Source organism: Cebidichthys violaceus, unplaced genomic scaffold, assembly GCF_023349555.1.
Source record: "Cebidichthys violaceus isolate CVI_PGR_0920_01 unplaced genomic scaffold, fCebVio1.0.p SCAF_12, whole genome shotgun sequence".
Classification (NCBI taxonomy): Eukaryota; Metazoa; Chordata; class Actinopteri; order Perciformes; family Stichaeidae; genus Cebidichthys; species Cebidichthys violaceus.
In genome coordinates, this window is record NW_027176285.1 from 6667886 (window position 1) to 6690024 (window position 22139).

The 22139-nt window shown below is 41.2% G+C and overlaps 1 protein-coding gene across 2 annotated transcripts; it reads left to right on the plus strand.

Annotated features, from left to right (window-relative positions):
* The first annotated feature begins 239 nt into the window (after positions 1-239).
* Positions 240-20931, plus strand: LOC137868972 (AP2-associated protein kinase 1-like). 2 transcript variants are annotated; one of them, XM_068706032.1, is made up of 20 exons: positions 240-1284; positions 2407-2525; positions 4333-4441; positions 4624-4766; positions 5023-5144; positions 5473-5554; positions 7359-7491; positions 7618-7721; positions 8025-8107; positions 8257-8417; positions 8818-8939; positions 9070-9411; positions 9778-9923; positions 10017-10225; positions 10331-10420; positions 11491-11586; positions 11988-12095; positions 12259-12426; positions 13528-13635; positions 18725-20931. In XM_068706032.1, exons 1-20 carry the CDS (start codon positions 1122-1124, stop codon positions 19429-19431), a joined length of 3315 nt encoding a protein of 1104 aa, XP_068562133.1. In that variant the 5' UTR covers positions 240-1121; the 3' UTR covers positions 19432-20931. The 2 variants fall into 2 exon arrangements, with proteins under 2 accessions (XP_068562133.1, XP_068562134.1); XM_068706033.1 differs by lacking the exon at positions 18725-20931 and adding an exon at positions 13975-14102.
* Positions 20932-22139: the final 1208 nt, after the last annotated feature.

The following is a 22139-nucleotide window of genomic DNA, read 5'->3' on the forward strand; positions in this document are numbered from 1 at the left end:
CGGATTGCCTCTTTTGTAGTTTAACTCATGTCACTCTGTGGAAGAAACAAACACCTCCAGAAAATAGAATATATGTGAATTAAATCGAGGCTGACAGTGAACGGTTTCCCTAACTTCTAGTGTGTACGGGCCGATCGATGTGACTTGAACGCGGCGTATGACCTCATACGATAAGGGGGAGGGGAGGCTGCAGCTGCGCTCTGCAACTACAATACCCACAATTCCGTCCGCGCGTCAACAGCAACAGCTAGGATGTTGCGATATCGCGGGCAGCCAAAGATTGCTGTGGTTGCAGAGATTAGGCTGCTGGGTTGAAACCTCTGCCTAATGTTTTGGTAGATGTCATATTATATGGTTTCTCATTTCAAGTCGCAACAGACGGTGGCTTCAGTTTCCTGAAGACTCTGCGCTTTATATGTGTTGATAAAAGGCTGCATCGCGCTAATGCGCTAGCTTACTAAAAATCACAGCTTTAATGTAAATGGGAGCAATTAAATAGCTGGACAGGCAGCTATGTGCCGTCTAACGGTTGCTTCACTTGACTGAGGATGGAAAGATTTTTTTGGGGAACGCTATCACACGAGTTAGACGTCGGATACATCGCACCCGGAGACATTATCTTCAGAGGATAACCTGGATAACCTTACACGAAATGTCATAGCGCGTAAGTAGCTAGCACTGAGCTAGCTTGGTAATGGCTACACGAGATGGAGAAGGACCTTGTGTTATCAGCAGCAGCAGCCGACCGTGAACAGCTGGATGGATAGCTAAAGAAATACTTTCTCCAGAGATGCTTTAGCCTCCTGGGTGGTGTTAACTCACTTACATAACAGCTAGTCGCAACCGCTCTAGCTATCACCAACTGGCCTGTGTTGGCAAGCAAATGGGAAATTTGCCACCAAAAAAAATCTGTGTTGTCTCAACATCATAAGTGACAAAAAAGGCATCACTGCATGTTTTAAAAGGTTGCAAATAGACTTGCTTGAAGCGTCGAATTCTCCAGGTTTACAATCTGACCTGCGTTATATATCAGTGCAATAATCCACTGCACAGGAACCAAGCACTTTATCCGCGCGTGTGTGAGATTGAAGCCGCAAAATACTCCTGGTCAATTCGCCAACATGAGGAAGTTCTTCGATTCTCGTCGGGAGTTGGTGAGCTCTGGGCCCGGTTCTGGAGGAGGAGGTGGCAGCTCAGGGTCCAGTCATGCTGGCGGAAATTTCATCGGCAGAGCCTTCACTATCGGTCGGCACCAAGTTACTGTTGAGGAGATCATTGCTGAAGGTGAGAAGGATTTGTTTGTTTTTGGCCCCCCTTTATATAGTTTCATGAGTATGATGTATGCCCTGCAAGCCACATGCATGAGTCACGTGACCGAGCAGGGATGTATAGCCTTATTCCATCCCTACAGGAATTATGCAGCTTTGCATCTATGTTTCTTGGATACATGAATACTCAACAAAAATAAAAGAGGCCCACTGCTTTCTGTTAGCTGTGCTCTGACTAACAGTTTCCTGTTAGCTGTTTTATGATTCACAAGTGTGATTCATGGAGTTGGAGACCTACCTGGTGCCGGACAGCGGTTATTCGATGCCTTTTTAATATTAATAAATGAAGATTTGGTGTACAATGAAAGTGGTGGTAGATTACTGATGCTGAATTGGAGGCCTGTACACATTTCATGCTATTCATCATTTTAAACAATCTTTTTGTTATTCTTACATTTCTATTTGTAGTGTTTTGAACATTATGTGTACCAAGAGCATCTAGTACAGTATAAATATTGAATAAGACAATTTTGCAGTGATGTTCTTACCTCTGGATATTCCCTAACTCTGACTTTTGATTGAACATAAGCTACTAATCTTATTACCCACAAAGGCTGCGGTAATTACGTCTCCTATTACAGTATTATCATTGGTATTGATGCAAACCCTCAGCCTGCAATCATGTTCATGGGTATCTCTTGCCGATTTATAGTGCTACTGTGCCACACCATAGCATTTCACCCGTGTCAAGTTGAGGATGCAGTATAAGCCGCGATGCTTGCCTGAAATTGATGACTCTGTCACAACTAAACTCTGCAAAGTGAATTTGCGGTCTGAGCTATACCAGATGGTTTGGCCTTCATGTAAAACCCTGCAGCAATGACATGACTAATACATAACGCTATAAGGCTGCGCCATTTGTTCCTGATTGTATTGACGTACAGCTACATGGACACAGATTGCAACAGTTGTGGCATTAATTGGGTGTAAAAATGAGTGTGTCAGCTATATTTCCAAAAAGGAAAACTTGTGAGAATGTTGTGATGCTTTCATCTTTCAAATGTTGTATTGACTGTGATGTAATCTTGTAATAATCTTGTAGTGTGATATGTCTAGCATCTCTTTTTCGATCCTGCAGGTGGTTTCGCAATCGTGTTCCTCGTGCGAACAAATCAAGGGGTGCGCTGCGCCTTGAAGAGGATGTATGTCAACAACGAGCATGATCTGCAGGTGTGCAAATGCGAGATTCAAATAATGGTGAGTGGCTGAGGTTCAATATTTCTGCTTGTTCTCCCTCCTAAGCTCATGTGATTATTCTAAGGGACATCACATACTGTGTGAAGGCCACTACTAAACAAAGTGAAACTTAAAATTGTGCCTGAACTTTCCAATAAATCCACACATGCAAGTTCTCTATTCTCTCAAAGTGACTCAGTCCCTTCCAGCATGGACTTGCATACTCATCTCTTTTAAGGAATGAGTCGCTTCCTGTTTCCCTTTGTACTCCTGCTGTATTTGTGTTTGATCTCTCTCAAAGTAGCCGAGTGCTAGATTCAAGGCCGCCACGTGTTTCGTCTATGAACCTGAAGCCGGTTGATAGATAGATAGATGGGGTGACCGTGGCTAAGTGGAGAGCAGGGCCGCCTTTCAATCAGAGTGTCAAAGGTTCAATCCCCGGCTCCTGCTCTACTAGTCTCATGTCAATGTGTCCTTGAGCAAGACACTTAACCCCAAAATTGCTCCCGTAGCTGCGTCTACGGTGTGTAGATAGATCCTGAATTGTAAGTCGCTTTGGATAAAAGCATCTGCTAAATGACTGTAATGTAATGTAATGTCTCAAGACTGACTAAGAAGTGCTGAGAACACACCGAGCCTGCAGCAGCGTATTTATTCATCTGGTTCTTGGTGTGCTTTGTTTTTGTTTTCATAGTATTGTCTTGCATGTTGTGCTCTCCCCCTGCAAGCTATTGTGGAATGAGTTGTAGGTGGTTATTTGTATGAATATCATGTTATTTTTTTGAAGCATTCATTGTTGAGATTGGTAAAACGTTTTAGTTTTTCCACTATGGGGTCTTTGCCAAATTCCTGTCTGTTTGCTTGTATAACATAACATTGAACTGAATGTCTTCCTGCTATAAATTTAATGTAGATATGGATCACATGCTGATAAAATGGAAGACTACCCCTGTATTGCCTGACCTCTTGACGTGTATGTGTATAATAGACATGCATGTCATGGTAGCTTATCACAATATGTAGATATTCTATCAAAAGAGTTGGTTTTTGAAGCATTTTGTGTTGCAGGATTCCTACGTTCAGTTAGCTCAAACAAAGAATGTTTCTTCTCTGTCTGAAGTACCACTCAGGAAGGAAGGGAGGCAGCAATGGATGGTCATTTACAAAAACATGGCTGATTGTATAAACATTCAACAGAATCACATGCGGTACTTTCTAACAACTAAGGTCCTTGTTTTGCTTTTGAAACCAGCACTGACGGGCCCGAACATTTGGTTTAAAGAGGATCTCTGGTGTGTCATTCCTCTTCATCACATGACATGTTTTCTTTACCTCTCTATCCAATTTTCTCTCTCTCTCTCTCTCTCTCTCTCTCTCTCGCTCTCTCGCTCTCTTACACACATATGCACATGACAGACAGACAGACAGACAGACAGACAGACAGACAGACAGACAGACAGACGGACGGTGCTTCACCTCAGGCGCAGTACTTGACATTTTTTCATTACCTAATGGGTTGCTGATTTTCAGCTTTCTCTTCCAGCTCCCTCTGCAGGTTATGGCCTCAAACTGCATCACTAAACAATAACCAGATAGAATTAAATAATTTATGGTATTAAAACTTGTCGTATGTCAGATTTAATTTTGCCACTTCTGTGGAATCTTTACAGAATAATAAATGCAAAGTAGAAAATCATGTCGGTGTAAAATGCTTCCATTTGCTTCACCGGTCACGTTGCAACAGCTTTGCAGACGTTGTGCTTTTTGGTTCACACTTGATGAACAGCCGTTTGTTGACGCTCTTGAACGTGTGTTTGTGTCCTTGTAGAAAGACCTCGTCGGTCACAAGAATATCGTCGGTTACCTGGACTCCAGTATTACGGCTATGGGATCGAGGGATGTATGGGAGGTCCTCATACTCATGGACTACTGCAAGGGTTAGTGCTGAAAGGCCAATGAGCTTGAATTATTAAAGGAATTTGGAGTTTGGGTAACAGTTTCAGAATGATATGAACAATATCGGCGTTTTGAAAGAATAACACACCCAAGTTCAGGCTCATTCATACACCGGTGACGCCGTGTCCCTGTTCTTTGTGTGTAACTGGATATTGTTTTGCAGGGGGCCAGGTGGTCAATCTGATGAATCAGAGGCTGCAGACCGGCTTCACTGAGGCGGAGGTGCTGCAGATCTTCTGTGACACCTGCGATGCTGTTTCTCGCCTACACCAGCGCAAGACACCCATCATCCACAGAGACCTTAAGGTGACACAATTTTACCGTTGTTCTCCTGTGAAATGCTCTGCAGTGTGTAGGACAGGACAGGACAGGACAGTAAAGGCAGCAGTATTCATCATTGTCTGCAGTGTACATGTTGCAGGAGGCAGGAAACCCCTGTGTTTGGTTTGGCAGAATGGATCAAGTACTGCGCCACCTCCTAACGGGGTCCTTTTCATGTATGACCCCCATGTTGCTCTATGTGACTGTGTGTGAGTCTCATCTCTCTCCTACATATCTTCAGGTGGAGAACATCCTCCTGCACGACAAGGGTCATTATGTGCTGTGTGACTTTGGCAGCGCCACCAACAAGTTCCAGAGCCCGCAGACTGAAGGAGTGGCCGTCGTGGAGGAAGAGATCAAGAAGTTTGTGCCTCTTAGATATTTGCCGCTCTCATTCATAAGCACTCCTTTTAGTTATGGCTGCACAGAAACTTTTTTCATTCATGAGCAGATTTATTATCATTTTATAGACTAATTGAATCGTTCAACTCATACTTCAAATAGACTGCAGGGTTCTGCACAGCACTGTTAGGCTTTGTTTGATGCAAACTTACATTTGTAATGTATAAATTCTCTGCTTTCAATGGTATTCATGTGTGTCTATGAGCACATAATAATGTGTAGGCCAGTCAGTTTTTTAACTCATTTTGTCCTGTTTTATACTCACTGATCTATTCTTGTTTCTTTTCAGGTACACCACTTTATCATATCGTGCTCCTGAGATGGTGAACCTCTACAATAACAAAATCATCACCACAAAAGCTGATGTCTGGGTGAGTGAGGAGGACAGACTTCTGTGATAGTCATGACCCAGGTGCAGAAGTGCTAATGAAGCAGTAACACATGCATTGTGTGTGTGTGTATATATATATACAGTGCTGTGAAAAAGTATTTGCCCCCTTCCTGGTTTCTTATTGTTTTGCGTATTTGTCACACTTAAATGTTTCAGATCATCACATTTTTTTTAATATTAGACAAAGATAACCTGAGTAAATACAAAATGCAGTTTTTAAATGATGATTTAATTTATTAAGGGAGAAAAGCTATCCAAACCTACTTGGCCCTATGTGAAAAAGTAATTTCCCCCCCTTGATAAATCATGGATCAACTGTGATTTTTTGGAAAGCTGAGTTCAATTTCACTATCCACACCCAGGCTTGATTACTGACAGACCTGTTGAATCAAGAAATCACTTAAATAGAACCTGTCTGACAAAGTGAAGTCGGCTAAAAGATCTCAAAAAGCAACACATCATGCCGCGATGTAAAGAAATTCAAGAACAGATGAGAAACAAGGTAACTGACATGAATCAGTCTGGAAAGACCCCAGAACAACATCTAAAGAACTGCAGGCCTCACTCGCCTCAGTTAAGATCAGTGTTCATGATTCAACAATAAGAAAGAGACTGGGCACAAATAGCACCCATGGGAGAATTCCAAGGCGAAAGCCACTGCTGACCAAAAAGAACACAAAGGCTCGTCTCACATTTGCCAAAAAACATCTTGATGATCCCCGAGACTTTTGGGCAAATATTTTGTGGACTGACGAGACAAAAGTTGAACTTTTTGGAAGGTGTGTGTCCCGTTACATCTGGCGTAAAACTGACACAGCATTTCATAAAAACAACATCATACCAACAGTCAAACATGCTGGTGGTATTGTGATGGTCTGGGGCTGCTTTGCAGCTTCAGGACCTGGACAACTTGCCATAATTGATGGAACCATGAATTCTGCTCTCTACCAGAAGATCCTGAATGAGAATGTCCGGCCATCGGTTCGTGACCTCAAGCTCAAGCACACTTGTGTTGTGCAGCAGGACAATGATCCAAAACACACCAGCAAGTCCACCTCTGAATGGCTCAACAAAAGCAAAATGAAGGTTTTGGAGTGGCCTAGTCAAAGTCTGGACTTAAATCTGATTGAGATGCTGTGGCATGACCTTCAACAAGCCGTTTCTGATCGAAAACCATCCAATGTGGCTGAATTAAAACAATTCTGCAAAGAAGAGTGGGCCAAAATTCTTCCACAGCGATGTGAACGACTCATTGCCAGTTATCGCAAACGCTTGATTGCAATTGTTGCTGCCAAGGGTGGCAAAACCAGTTATTAGGTTTAGGGGGCAATTACTTTTTCACATAGGGCCAAGTAGGTTTGGATAGCTTTTCTCCATTAATAAATTAAATCATCATTTAAAAACTGCATTTTGTATTTACTCGGGTTATCTTTGTCTAATATCAAAATTTGTTTGATGATCTGAAACATTTAAGTGTGACAAATATGCGAAACAATAAGAAACCAGGAAGGGGGCAAATACTTTTTCACAGCACTGTATATACATCTTTTAAAACACCGTAGCCTCCATTGATGTAAAACATGATCACTGTATTGATTTTGGTCTACCTTGTGAACCTAAAAGTTGCTAACTGAATACATAGTTTTTAACATTACATCCGCTGGTATTTAGAGAGGAAAAGCTATTTGTTGTGTGACTTTCTGTGTGTTGTTGATATTCTTTATTAACCACCTCCTCCTGTGTTTGTTTGGTGTGACGGGGCGATCATGTGATGTCTTCTCCAGGCGCTGGGCTGTTTGCTCTACAAAGTGTGCTTCTTCACTCTGCCCTTTGGTGAAAGCCAGGTGGCCATCTGTGACGGCAGCTTCACCATTCCAGACAACTCGCGCTACTCTTATGATCTTCACTGCCTCATTCGTTAGTCCTCCTTAAACATTAATTCATGTTTTCACAAAGGTGTGCACTTGTGTGTGAATACTGACATTTATAATTCCACACTTTCTGAGTCACGCTGTCTTGTTTCTTCATGGTGTTTTTTTTCAGGGTACATGCTGGAGCCTGACCCAGACAAAAGGCCAGATATCTACCAGGTGTCCTTTTTTGCTTTTAAACTAGCTCAGCGGACCTGTCCTGTCCAGAATGTGAAGGTCAGTGTCTCTCAGCACCAGCGTCAGCTGAAATATTTGGAAATGCTTTGCTTTCCCTCATCAGCAATCGATTTTCATGTGGTATCAGTGGAATCTGCTACGGGCTGTCTGCCTGACCAACCAGTTGTCACATCTGCACTAACTCATCAGTTACAAACTGAAAAAATGCTCGTCAGCACTGATGATATTCTTTGTTATTGCCAACTGCAGGAAGTTTTCATTGTCATTGTTTCTGTACCGTCATTGATAATGCTGTCTTAAGGAAATTCCATTTCTTAAAAGATTTTTCTTTCCATAAACCAGAATTCTACAATTCCTTCTAAACTTCCTGAGCCAATCAAAGCGAGTGAGGCTGCAGCAGCAAAGAAGAACCAGGCTAAACCCAGGCAAGCATGACCCGCTTTACATGGTGTCACCATTAAAGTTGTTGTAACACGACATTTTGTGGAAGAAATTAGACACAGTCAGTATTGATACTCATTAAAAAATTTTGCCGTGATTACCAAGAAGGCCGACATGCTCCCTGTGTTGCCAGACTGACTGATCCAATTCCCACCACTGAAACCTCCATCACCCCTCGCCAGAGGCCCAAAGCAGCCCATACCCAGCCCGCGGCTGGCATCTTACCCATCCAGCCGGCTGCTCTCACCCCTCGCAAGCGGGCTAATCTCCCAGGTGGTGCAGCTCAGCCTGTGGGTACGTGCAGCGCTCCGACCTTATTCTCATATCCGTTGTAGGGAAAAGAAACTGAGCTCTTGAATAAAGATACAGGAATCCCTCTAATCTTTTGTGCACACACGAGTACCGCAATTCTCAACAGGAACAGATGCAAGTTAAGACTTGTGTAATTTAAAGCAGTCTAACCACAGTGATTATGTAATGATTTTCTCCACACTCTGATGCGCTGCTTCTGTGGATATCAGTTGCTGTACCTGTTACAAATCACTTTGATGTCTTTTATCAGCATTTAACAGATTGAAATGCTCTGATAACCTTTTAATGTTGCTTGATTTATACATTGTTGTGCATCTGTATGAGATGTTTCTCTGCGTTTCCTGAGTAATTTGTAGTCTGTGCTCTTTTTAACATCCCACAGGAGTCAGCTTAAACCTCTCTCAGCCAGCTGCAGCTCTGCAGTCACAGAAGGCACAGACTTCCGTTCTGCCACTTGTCCAGTCACAAAACAATGCAATTCCGGCTGTGGCTCCACAGAAGCAGGTACATACGGACCAATTACACTGACCAGACTAAATACAAATAAATACAGGACCTGGAGCACTAATTTAGTTACGGTGGTTTGTAACTTAATGAGTGACATCCGATTCTGTCATACATCTTTGTGTGACAGCCGTTGCAGCCAGCCGCAGCTACAGCAACAGCAGCAGTCGTGTCACCAGTGACCAAGGCTGACATCCAACAGCAAGCACAGCCAACAGTCCAGCAGCAGACCACACCTCCCTCTGTGGTCAGCGCCACCTCCCAGCAGGCAGCTCAGACTCCATCGAGCCCGGCTCCACCTCAACGCCCGGCTCGGCGCAAGCAGGCTCAGCAGCCAGCGGCTCAGCCTTCACCGAGCAAACCGGCCTCCGGTCAGACGCCCATATCTCAGCAGCAGCAGCAGATGACTCAGCCATCAGCGGCCCAGGCTCAGCCCGCCTCCACTGAGATCAGCCAAAAAGCTGCTGAGACGGTAAGTAGCCTTCTGCTCACCGTCCAGCTTCAACCAGTGCTGAACGTCTTCATCTCTGGAGAGCTGTCAGAATTGATTTTTCCCTTTTTTATTTGACAGTAATGGTTTAAGTGGCATGGCCTGGTGGTTTCTTCATCCACCTATCCATCTATTGTTTACATTGTTCCTTAGGTATCAAAATATTGTAATAATATTAACATTCCAAGTAATTTAGTTCCTTTTCTGTTTCTTTGTTCTGAGACTTTTTGCCTCCAATATATGTGGCTGTGATTGAAATAAAAAAAGTTAATAACATGGCTTGTGGATTTGTGTCTAAGATGTAAACACATGTCTTGATCTCCTGTGTTTTTGCTGTCCCTCCATCAGACTCCTCCTGCTTCTCCAAAGACAACTGAAGAGCGAAGCCACCAACGCACACCGAGTGACACCACAGCGAGCAGCGTTACTGGAGTTCCAGTGAGCGACTCCTTACTGCAGCCTCAAGGAGCTGACGGAGACGCTGCCCTCAACCAGTAAGTACTGCCATAAACCTAAAGAACAGCTCAAATTCAAGTGACCAGGTGTTTTTTTTTTTTATAATATTCTGTGCGTATTTTTACCCGTAGATCACTTGCATCTCAACCAAGCACCGCCCAGCTTGTTGAGCTTGGTGTTGGTGACGCAGATCAGGACCAAAACAAAGATAGTTCCACTGTTCTTGCATCCGGCGATGCCATCAACACCCCAACACAACCCACGTGGAACCCTTTTGACGATGACAACTTTTCCAACCTCACTGTAGAGGAATTCAGAATGGAGGACAAAAAGCCTACTGGTACTGTTATGAGTACTACCGTGTATAGTACCATGAATATGTGTCGTATTTTTTATATGTTTAAACTGTTAATAACTGAATTTCCTTCTTTTTTTTTTTTTTCAGACCTACCTTCAGAAATAGAGCCATCATCCTCAGAGGAGTTGATACCAGGCCTGCAGGCCTCAACTGTGGATGATACACCCCAAGATACTGGTATGTCACATTGTTTCCCTTTAGGTTGTCTACAAATATATTTAATAAAAAGCTATTTTTTCTTTAAATTGTTATGTAATGGTAATGTGTATTTGGATTTATTTAAGTCATTATACAATAAGTGTGAGAAAGCTTGAAACACCTAATGAAAGCAGGTAACCACAGTCTGGTGCAAACAAATACATAATAGGAATTTAATCTTGTTAAACTGTGGAAAACAATATTTTGTTTAACTTTAAACCAATTAGATGCTAGTTGTGGAAGCATTTGATGATTGGTCTTTACAAACATTTGTTCAAATTTCCATATCTTGTCCTCGACAGTACTGAGCGCTTGTTACCACAATTCTTTGGCTCAGACTGAGATTTACAGTAAAGATATCTTCATTAGTTGTTCCCCACTTCAATGCTCACTGTTGTACTGATGCCACATAATGCATTTTACTATGCGAGTCTGAAGGAATATAATGTAATGTGAACCTGTTAATGCACCTGATCCATTACTCTGATGGCTTTAAGAGGCTTTCAAAAGCAAGCTGCCAATTGTGCATCACGTAAATAAAATAAAAGGGTTTGGTCAGAACGAAGGAAACGCAACATTTTAATGACATTACTCTAATGACGTTAATGTAAAGAGTTCTGATGCTACTGCTGCTGTACTTAGCAAATGTAGCAAATGTTTTCTTTAACAAGAAGGAAAAGTTCAATAATTGATTTGCTCATATACTGTCTTAGGTAGCACTGTTGCTTAGAGTCTCATTCAGTCTAGAAATATTCAAGAGAGCGCTAATAAAGTTTGTTGGAGTGATAAAAACGCACTCAAGGAATTGCTGTGTTTATGTAGACGTGTGAATTAATTGGAAAACTGGATTTAAGGCACCCATAGTTTTTCTTTGTAATACCGGCTACAGATAACAAAGACACACTTGGTATTAATAGTTAGAATTGGCCTAAAATATGAAATACTTAAGCCAAGTTTGAACCATTTGTAATAAAATCTGCTTCCTGCCCTAATGCATTTTTAGACTCATTGTTGGACTTCGTAATGGATTTTAAGTCTTTGTTTCGTAGTTGAAAGACCATCAACTATTCTTGATGTGGATTCAGGAGCCTCACTGTTGGTTGTCCCGGATCCTTTTGGTATCCTCGACCTGTCAGATGCACCAGGTAAATACCTCTCTCCGTGGATCCATATTACACACAAATACGCATTTGTATAATCAAATTACTTATATATAAAATATATTGTCCAATTAAAATCATGATACATAGTATTTAATTCAATGTTTTAAAAACGTATGTGTTGATTATCCTCATTAATTGTTAGTAAAATGAATAAATGATGCTATAACATGGTCGTAACATCAGGTACATGATCAACAGCCAGTCTGGCTCCAAACCAGACCTGGTCTTTGAACACCCTCCTTTAGCCCGTAGTCATCTGTCTGTCCACTACACTGGCAGTATTTCACTTTGAGCCTTTTACTTTTTCGCATCAGCTGATATTGTTATTGCACTTTGCTAAAGTACGTCTCCTTTATTGTGTCTTAATTCTTCATTGCCTTCAGAGAAGCTGATTGAAGGACTCAAATCTCCAGACACATCTTCGCTCATGCTTCCCGACCTCTTGTCATTGTCCGATCCCTTCGGGGGCTCCGTGGAAGATTCTGCAAAAGGTGTGTGTGTGTGTGTGTGTGTGTGTGTGTGTGTGTGTGTGTACATATTTGTAACTAGTAGCAGTGACCTAAGTCAGAGGCTTAGTGCATGGTTCTTAGAATCACTACTGAACTAAGCGTTACCCTGTTTTCTGTCCACCTGGCTTCTCTTGACCGGCTGCAGACCCTCTCACCACAGACGACTCTCTCCTGGGCTCTCTGCTCTCTGGTCCGTCCGCCCCTCCAGCAGCGAGCAGTGCCGCCTCCTCCGTCTCTTCTGCTCCCACCTCCGCCGCCTCTGCTTTGGATGATTTCAGTCTGTTGTCTGGAGACTGTGCACAGCCTGTAGCAGGTAAGGACTTAGCCACCGATAGCAAGCTAAGGGTCTAAAGACAGCAAAGGAAAGCTAATTAGTTGTTGTAGTTCAAGCTCTGTGGCTCTTGTGTTTTATCAAATCAAGTTCTCCAGTGATCTGGACAGATAGCGAATGGTATTCCAATGAATCAATGCAAAGATAGAAGGTGCCATCATGAAACCCAAAAATATACGAATACGAATTTCTCCCTTTTTGGTTTCTGATTTTTATTTTTCCTCGAATGAGAACACCTGATCTACAGAGCTGATATTCATGCTCTGATAGGCAAACAAATGAATTTCATTTGAGCTGGACAACACTAGAGGGCAGAAAAACTCCAAAGTAAACTTCAGAAACTACATCAACTTTCAAACTCCTTGAGATGTTGAAGTTGTAATTACTTAGATTACTTTATTATTTTGTGCAGCAAGCTGGAATTTGTAAAACACTGGGTGTCAGCAGGAGATTTTTCATCATCTTAACAAATTCACCTTGACAAACGTATGACATAACTTCATACATTTTCAACATTAAATGCAAGTAAATACAATTATAAACTTCATCCACTCACTATAATGGTTTTCCTGTGTACAATAGAGGGATGGTAATAGTTAATAACTTATTTTTTTTTTAAATAGCAGAGTGCTTCTTTTAATGGAATACCCACAATGTGTGTCCCACATTGAGAGCTCCACAGCTGTGGTTCAGCGTTAGCTTCTTGGCTGGTGAACGAAGGCATTTGACTGCTGTTGACAGCGCCAGCTCTGAATCAGTGTGCACCAGCTGCATGATCCTAATTACTGCTGATCTCTCCTCCTAATATCTCATCAAACTGGAGAGCTTCCGATGTGGTTTTGCAGTAACTGCTGATTTTTATGAAAATGTTTATCATGGTGATGAAGGTGTTGAGTGTTATTGTTGTTGGCCTAAACTATTTATGGATGAAGCGTCTACTCTGCAATGCTTTAATATAATTAATCGTCTTTTTAATCAACCACAATGCTCTTTTTTCCAAACTTTTCACTCCTAACTTTTTCTGTCACAATTGTTTTTTTGTTTTGTTTTTTCAACGACCCACCTTTCTTCTTTCGTCTGCAGACTCGTCTCTCCTGATCTCAGACTTTGAGCCCCAGCAGCCCACAGCAGAGGGAGGCACAGAGGACGAGTTTGATCCGATTCCCGTCACAGGCCGCAAGAACTCCCAAGGTAAGTCTTTACGTTCTCCACCCCGGAGGTGCAGGTGGGTCACGTTGGTCTTTAGGATTAAAGACACAGTGTTTGGCTCTTTACTGGGGTTTTCCCCCAGTCGCATGCTGATTTGCTAAGTAATGAATAAAGTTGTAAAACCTACTGATAACAGGATCAGGTGCCTGCACTGTTTTTGCATCCTCAGAATGTTTTTAAACCAGTAGAGGTAAATGGGTAAATTCTGCCCTCTCTCTTTTTCTCTCTCCCTCTCTTCCCCTCCTTGACTGCTCTGTGTGCTTATCGTGACTCCTGCTCTCCCCCCCCCCTCTGTTTGCCTGTATTCGTCTCGCCGGCCAGTTTCAGGAGGCCACTCGCGCAGTAACAGTGGCGGCTCTGAATCCAGCCTGCCCAGCTTGGCCCGCCCCATGCTGCTGGTGGACCAGCTCATCGACTTGTAGACGCCCCCCCCCCCCCCCCCCCCCCCCCCCCCCCCCCCGTAGAGGCTATAACACTGGATTATAGACTGGCATAGCATAACAGCAATCAACACTGTTGTCATAGCTAGCTTCCTGCCCGCCCCCCGGCTGTCATCTCCATTCTAGTTCCGACAGTAGAAACGTCCTTCGCCTTTCAGTGCTTCTTCATACCTGTCCTCTCCGCCGCATCAACTGCATTATCTGGCTTCTCTTCACTTTTCATCTCTCACCCTCTCACTCACATCTCTTTGTTGTAGTCTCATGTATCGTCCATTGGTTTAAAAAGTGGCCAATACACTAACATCATCCTCTCCAAACATTAACCAGTACATCTCTCTCCGTCAATCAGGATGTAGTATTACAATCCAGTTTGTTTGAGCAATATTGCATTATGTCTAATAGCGAAACAATAGAAGATCATTGTTGTAATGTGCAATAGGCATATAGTTATAAGTGGTTGTAGTTATTATCGTGCACAAGTGAAATTGTTGTTGTTTGCCTTTTTGAATTCTCCCCAGATTTATTTGCACATTTTAAAGTAGGAACCATGGAAAAGTTGAATGACCGTATTGGTTGAAATACGGTCAGTTTATTTCTTCTTTAAAAGGGAAACTTAGTCATGTAGCCTGATTTGCACAGTAGCATAAATGTTACCTGATCTATCTTTAACAGTTTAAAGCCTCATAGATTAGACTGAAAAACCCAAATCTGGAAACAAACTGGCCATAACCACCATACTCCATTGTGATAAACGGTGAAGTGCCATATAATAATCTGTAAATAAACTGCTGACTGGTGCAGAAAGTATATCAGCTAAACTCAAAATATTTAAATGTCTAACAGACAAACTGAACTTTTTTAAATGAGGACCCGTTCTCATTTGCTGTTATTTTGATCGTGTTTTTGATTTCATCCTTGAGGCGAGCAATAGGTTGTTTTGGAATTAAATGACAAATCAGAGTCATTTAACAGTGTTTATAGCAGTGTGCCATATCAATAGAAAATGCATGAAATCATGACAATAATTTGAATAATAAGCCGTAATAGGATATAGTAGAAATGCAGTAGTGTTTGTCTAGAGCTAGACCATTAACGGCTGTTCAGGTAAAAAACAAAATTGGCACCAACAGAAACAGTCTAATATGGCATTTTAAAAATGATTTTCACTCACTTGCACTTTTTGTTTGAATATCAATGCAAGCATTCATTCCGCATTGTGCAATCCTTCCTACATTCCTGCCATTTTTTCACTCCTAATTTATGTAAATAGATATCTGCGACCCCTGCAGGCTCTTATCCAGACCAGAGAATTGGTTATTCTTCCCGTGTAAATATTAAGTCATTGTCATGAAGCTTTACTTGTGGAAAACATATTGCTTTACTTGTTAAATCTCTCGTATATCCATATATATATATATATATAGATATATATATATATATCTATATATATATATATGGATATATATATATATATATATGACATTGTTTTCCTGTTAATAAATGTTAATATGAATAGAGTGTTAGAGAATGAATGTAAAAAATGAATATTAGTCTTTAATAAAAAATATCTATGATTCTGACACCATAATCACTGAATAATATTGAAGAATACTATATATATATATATATATATATATATAATTTCATTCCTCTTTGTGGAATTGTGTGTTGGGAAAGTTTCTTTTTCTTGGTTATATCTATTCAACTATTGTCAGTAAATTAAAATCCTAGTCTTTGTTCAACCTGGAGATTAGGCTGAATCCCATGTCTTATTCCACCTCCTCTACCTTTGTGAAAAGAAAGTGAGCCTGTGTTTCGTTTGTTTACACGGACAGATGAAGGATTATATTTTTATTCAAAACCCTTTTCCGGAAGGCGGGAGCTTAACCTCTGAATCCTAGTCCCGTTTCATTGCTAAACTAGAACTTTTTCTGAAACGTGTACTCTGTAAAGCTTTGTCTTTTGCTTTACCTGCTTTGGTGATCACAGAATTCATATCAAAAAGCATGGCAGTGTTGTTGAATGTTATGTTCATGTGTGTCGGTACACAGTGTTATGATAAGTATGTATGTGTGTGTGGAGTCAGAGTTGTTGGATGTGTTTTCCAGTAGCCCACTTGTGTTGTTGTTTGCTGCAAATATGGCGACGGTTGCGTTGTCATTAAAATCTCTTCTGAAAGCACAGCCCCCCCCCCCCCCCAAATTCTCTCAGGAAGTCAGAGCTACATCTGAGAGTTAGATACGTTTTGGCCTACTGCTCCCCAAGTCTGCGCTCCATATTGCAGTTTAGTTTGTCTGAGAGGTAAATGTGTGAGGGGCTCTGTGAAGTGTGAGAAGGTTGAATCTGGAGACACAACACTGAGCATTCAGTCAGCTGTGCAGGGTTTAAAAAGATCAGCTCCAATCAGCAATATGTACGTTTCTGTAGGATCAAACTAAATGATTTGGCATGCATGATAAAAGGGAAGACCGCCTCCACTACTTTTTTTTTCATTTTGTCATTTTAGGAAGTGATTGTTTTTGTGAGATCTACTTAAAATAGTCCCTTCAAATCTTAATGGGTTCCCACTTGCTAGTTAGATATATTACACTAAGACAATGCAGTTACCTTTTTGAATGACTGAAGTCCTGCAGTATAAGATAAATCACCTCAAAACGGAATGTTAGAATTCAGAATCTAAAATAGTGCCAAAATCAGTACATTTGTTGTTTTTTGACGATAAAAGATCACAATAATGAATTTAAACCTCTTTTTTTCTGTCCTAATTCAATGTTATTCCTTTACCCCTCAGATTTTGAGGGTTTTTTTGTGTGTAGAACTCATGATTTCAATTTTTGGTCTTTGAAAAAAAAATGGCGAAAACTTGAGGAGTTGCTGGTTTCAAAGCAACTTCCTCGTAGGTGTATTTACTGTAGGTGCTGCATGGTTAACTAAAGGCTCACAAAAGTTTTTATCTTTACGATCCTTCCTCTGAACAACATTTGGCGTTCCTGTTTGAACCTATGCAACTTCCGAGCTTTCTCCCCGTAGCCGCCAGTGTGCTGTTGTAACCGGTGAAGCCATCAGGTAGTGAGATTAGTCCTCGGTGTGAAACAGAAGCCCCTCCTTTTCTCCGTTGTTTTGCCACAAATGAAAGCCCTCGATTATCTGATACTATTGAGTGTTTTGAGAGCTTCTCGTCTTTACGGCCCAAAACCTGCATCAGAGCTGTGGTATCGTGTGCTCCTTCTATTTTTGTGAGATGATTAAAGAATTATAAAGGGATGGCAAATAAAATACAAATGTGAATGTCAACGTGTTGAGTGTTGATTGTAAGGTTTTCTTTGTTGTCCAGGATATTGGTTGATGTAACTCAACAAAAGTACACAGTACTTACGTTAAATTACTGGGTTTATGGTGTTTAAGGAATCATTTCAGCACTGTAAGTATTTTGCACATTTTGAACTTTGCTTCAGACATCGTCTGATCTTTAAACTGTTGTACTCCACCTTTTTTACACAGTCTGTTTACAGGTCTTGGGGAGTAGCTACTGTATTTGTATGTGAAAAAAACGTTAAAGCCTTTTGTGGCACCAGAGAGCTGCACAAAGCTGCACAAACTCAGGCTGAAAATGACACAAATTTGCATTATTAGCCGCAACTAGCGTAACACCTGAATCTCAGCTGAACTGTCGGCTGTTTGAGTTGCATTGTGGGTAATGTAGGCCCCAGGTTTTGTCAAGGAAGAAGACAATATCTCTGGTTCTGCTAAGTACATTTTTATCTTTTTTTTTTTGTTTTCAGAAGAGTCCATCGTGAGTCTGATGACGTTAAAGGAGTGCTATGATAATTTGATGTTGTGCTCTTTTAATCTCCTCTCATCAGACTTGTGTGCAAATGTATCTGCATTAAGTACTTTGGGTGACATGCTAAGGGCTTAAATTATCTTGTAAATGATTTGTTTATTTTAAGCATAATCTAGTAAGGCAGATTTAATTGTGTGATGCACTAATCAAATTCTTATTCTGCTCATATAGCAGGTTAATTCCACTCAGGTAAGACCTTCATGCCCCATTAAAATGTCGATCCATCTTTGTTTACCTTCCGAGAGGCTATCATGTTAAACTAAATAGAGTAGAGTCAACAGTCAGGGATACACCTGTAACTCAGTGGGTTAGGATCATTTGTGACAAATCAGACAATATTATCTTATTGCAGATAGTTTGTCTCCAGCAAGCACTGACACGTTTTCTTTTCAACTATTAAATGTCCCATTCAATACATGTTCACAAATCTTTAATAATTCAAAAGGTATTTATCAAACATGTTTATGTAAAAAATATATATTGACCGATATATAGTTATTGGAATTCTGAAATATCTATCGCCCTCAAACATTTTTTACATCACCCATTTGAGCTTTCAAATACAGGATATGTATATTTAAAGAACATTAGAACATGTTGCACCTTTGCCATTTTTACTTGCACACATGTAAATAATACAAATGAAATACCTGATCATACATTTCTGTGGTTAATATCATAGATGGCAAAATATTTTTATTTCATATGATATGTATAAGATTCAGAAGTCAGTAAATCTTTCATGTATCTTCATATCTGAACATTCTCCCATCTTTTCCACATACAGACCTGCAGAGGGAGCTCAACAGTAACGCACTGCCAGCTGCTCAGGCTGTGGCTTCTGTGCAGCTCACTGAGGAGCATCAAAGGCTGAGGACTGCTGCATTTGTCTATGATAAACACATGTTGCCGTCAGATGAGAGCACCATTCAGCACCATACAATACCAGCTTCTTCCACTAGCCTGCCGTTCATACCTGTCAACCACGTATCCCAGTTCCAGGCCCCAGTCAGCCCAGTCCCCTCTGATGTCTTCCAGCTGGCCCCGTTTAAAACGCCAGGAACAGAAAGCAAGATGCCGCTCGGCAGCTCCTCCTCTTCTACATCTCAAAAACCCGCTGACGCCTCTGATGTGTTCCTCCAGGCACCGTTTGGAAAGAGGCAGGAAACCACCAAAGCTGATCCCGCTAACGCTCACATATTTAAGTCTGGTACACCGCAGGTTCAAACCAGCAGACAGTGTCACCTGGTCACAGGACCCTCTCCTCCTGGTCCTCAGTGTCTCGGTATCCGGGCCCCTCCTCTGCACGTGGAGGCGCCTCTGCTCCAGCAGCCGGTGGCGGTGCACCGGGTCGTCTCCAGGATCGGTCAGCAGGCCGCCGTGGGGTCGGTAGCGGTGGGGCCTCTGCATTCCTGGACCATCGGAGGAAGACCTCTGGACGACCCGTTCACTGGTGCGCCTTTCCAGCCAAGATGCTCTCGGGGGAAACCTTGATTATATAATCATCTCTGAAAATATGCCAAGTCCAAGTTTTTTTTTTTTTTTTTGTGAGCCAGAGTAGAGTTCAGTCGCAGTATTACCCAAATGTCTAATGTAGTTTAACTCTTGTCATTACAGTATTAAAACGAGTAAATTATCATTTTACCGATTATGTTCTTGTTTAAGATTAATGTTCTACCTCAGTCATGTGATTTGCTTTCAGTTTGAGCAGCACAACAGTGCATCAATCAGCACATAAACATTGTGAACTTGGACTGAGAAGTTTCTAAGATGGTGTTGAAGGATTGGTCCTGGACTGGATTTTAAACTGAATTTAGGATATCAAAAAGGGTTTCGTCAATCTGTCATTTTGGGTGACCGTGGCTAAAAGGAGAGCAGGGCCGCCTTTCAATCAGAGGGTCAGCGGTTCAATCCCCTGCTCTGCTAGTCTCATGTCAATGTGTCCTTGAGCAAGACACTTAACCCCAAAATTGCTCCCGTAGCTGCTGCGCCTACGGTAGATAGATACTGAATTGTAAGTTGCTTTGGATAAAAGCGTCTGCTAAATGACTGTAATGTAATGTAATGTAATTTTGACCAGCTAAAAAACTGTTTTATTCAAATAATGTGTAAAGGCATTTAGTGTGTTTTACTTAACTGTTTGCTGTCATATTTAACGGCCTCTGTTCAAATCTTTGTATTTCAAACAGTGTTCGCAAGTTCTAAACTTTTCTTGTTTACCCATTTGTTTACACTTGTATTACGGATTGTGCCTTTTAATACCAGTTGTGTTGTTTTTCCAAAATGGCGGCCTTTGTTCAATATTCAGCATAAGTGCTGCAAAACATACCAAACATTCTGCTGCAAGCCAAAGAAATCATTGGAAATGAATTGTAATGATGTGAAACATTTTTCTCACAGTTGAAGGACAAAACGTATTCATACAGTTATTACTTTCATATTAAGGAATGAAAACACTGTAGGCGAGTTACGCAAAATCCAAACTGGCTGGTCTCTGAGAGCTGTACTGGAACCTACGATCTGGAAGGACTTTAATGAATTTATGCTCAATTTAACTGCTTAATAATTGTATGCAGGTGCACCAGTGTTAACGGTCCTTTATAGTTCTCTTGAAATGATTTCTTACCTGCTAATATTTGTCTCTGGTCGTGGTATTTTAAATGAAACATATCATGCCTGTGCTTCAAATGTAATGACGTACAGCAGAAGGTTACGGGTCAGAAGGGATTATCAAGAAAATACCAACATCACCTCCACCGAGCAAACTTTGTAGTAAGTGTCTCACAAAGTGATACGATTTCAAATGATGCTTCTAGTTTTGCTTCATACTTTGTCACAGATGAGGACTTTTTGTAAACCATGCTGCCTTGCTAAGTATTTGTATCTTCCTATATTTGGCTATTAATACCAGACCATAGAAAGTGTTATCAGTGGAAAGTAAACTGATTTTATTAAAGGTTTGGAAACATAACGACATCCTGGTCTTTCTGCTTGTGCCTCATTGTTGATGTTTAATATTCAGGGATCCAGGTTTTAATGGCTGTACCTGAGATGGGACACGATAGACATGTTAGAATTTTAGCTACTTTTTAAGAAGAGATCAGCATGGCCTTGATGAGGCTAAGATGTTTCATGTCTTAAGTGTGTTGATAGACTTGCTGATGTTTACTTTAAGGGGATGATGAGTCCCTATTCCTCTGTATGCACCAGGAGGTTGTTGCTCCACTGCTGCAGTCTAAATCTGGGGCAGGGAGGCCAAAAGTATCGTCTTTCCAGGAAAGGTTTTTATTTTATCTTCATTTTTATTTTACCGCATTATACTGATTAAACAAAATGCAAAGCTAAAATGGAAAAAACACGGTAAACCCAGGTGTCCGCTATGTTAAGTTATCTTTATGTCAGATTGAGGCCCCAATAAACCTCTAAAACATGCAAACTACAGTTTAAACCTCTGTCTAGTTGAGGAGGAGAAAGGTAAGCTGAGCTTGTGTGAAAGATGAGCTGCTCGTTTTGATTTAACAAAAAGAATCTATGAAGAGCACATGGAAAAAGAGGAGAGTGAACCAGGTCGTGAGCTGATTTCATCAGAGTAAACATGTCAGGATTTGTATACGTAGATGGAAATAGATAAGTCTGAGGCTCTCCTGTAAATTAGTTCAAGGCTGTGTGTAAGCGGCACTGTGAGTTGCTTAACTGTGGATCTGGTTAGCGCTGTGACGTCACTGATTGCCATTATTTGTGCAGCCAAGGTAGACCGTGCCACTGGCCAAGTTGCACAGAACAAATTTTGTCGAGCAAGGTTGATTCGATCATTCAGTATATTGATATTATTTTGCCTAGTTGTCCTTTTGGATATGAAAGAATTTAATGTTGTGTTTTATGTTTGACAGTCAGAAAGACAAACAGGAAAAAAGGATTAGAAAACAAATACTTTTAAGTAAACTAAACTTTATGCAAGGAGGTGAAATCCAACATTTTGTTGACAGCAGCTCTCTTCACTGTTTGCAGATGGACTTGATAAAATGTTAAGCAGCGTAAATACCTCCTCCAGATCATGGCATCATAGTTGTTTTTTTGATTTTATTGTCTGCCTCAAATCCGACTGCCTCTGCTTCTGGCAGTTTTCTCAGACACACCTCCATGAGCTCACTGCCCACAGGACTGCAAGTCCGTCTGCATGCATCTGTGAAAGCATTTACAAA

What these genes read in the sequence shown, in the direction of transcription:
- LOC137868972 (XM_068706032.1), top strand. Translation starts at nt 1,122, where the DNA reads ATGAGGAAGTTCTTCGATTCTCGTCGGGAGTTGGTGAGCTCTGGGCCC. An exon ending in CGACCTGTCAGATGCACCAG is followed by an intron (nt 11,587 to 11,987) that starts GTAAATACCTCT and finishes CATTGCCTTCAG; the next exon opens with AGAAGCTGATTGAAGGACTC. An exon ending in CGTGGAAGATTCTGCAAAAG is followed by an intron (nt 12,096 to 12,258) that starts GTGTGTGTGTGT and finishes GACCGGCTGCAG; the next exon opens with ACCCTCTCACCACAGACGAC.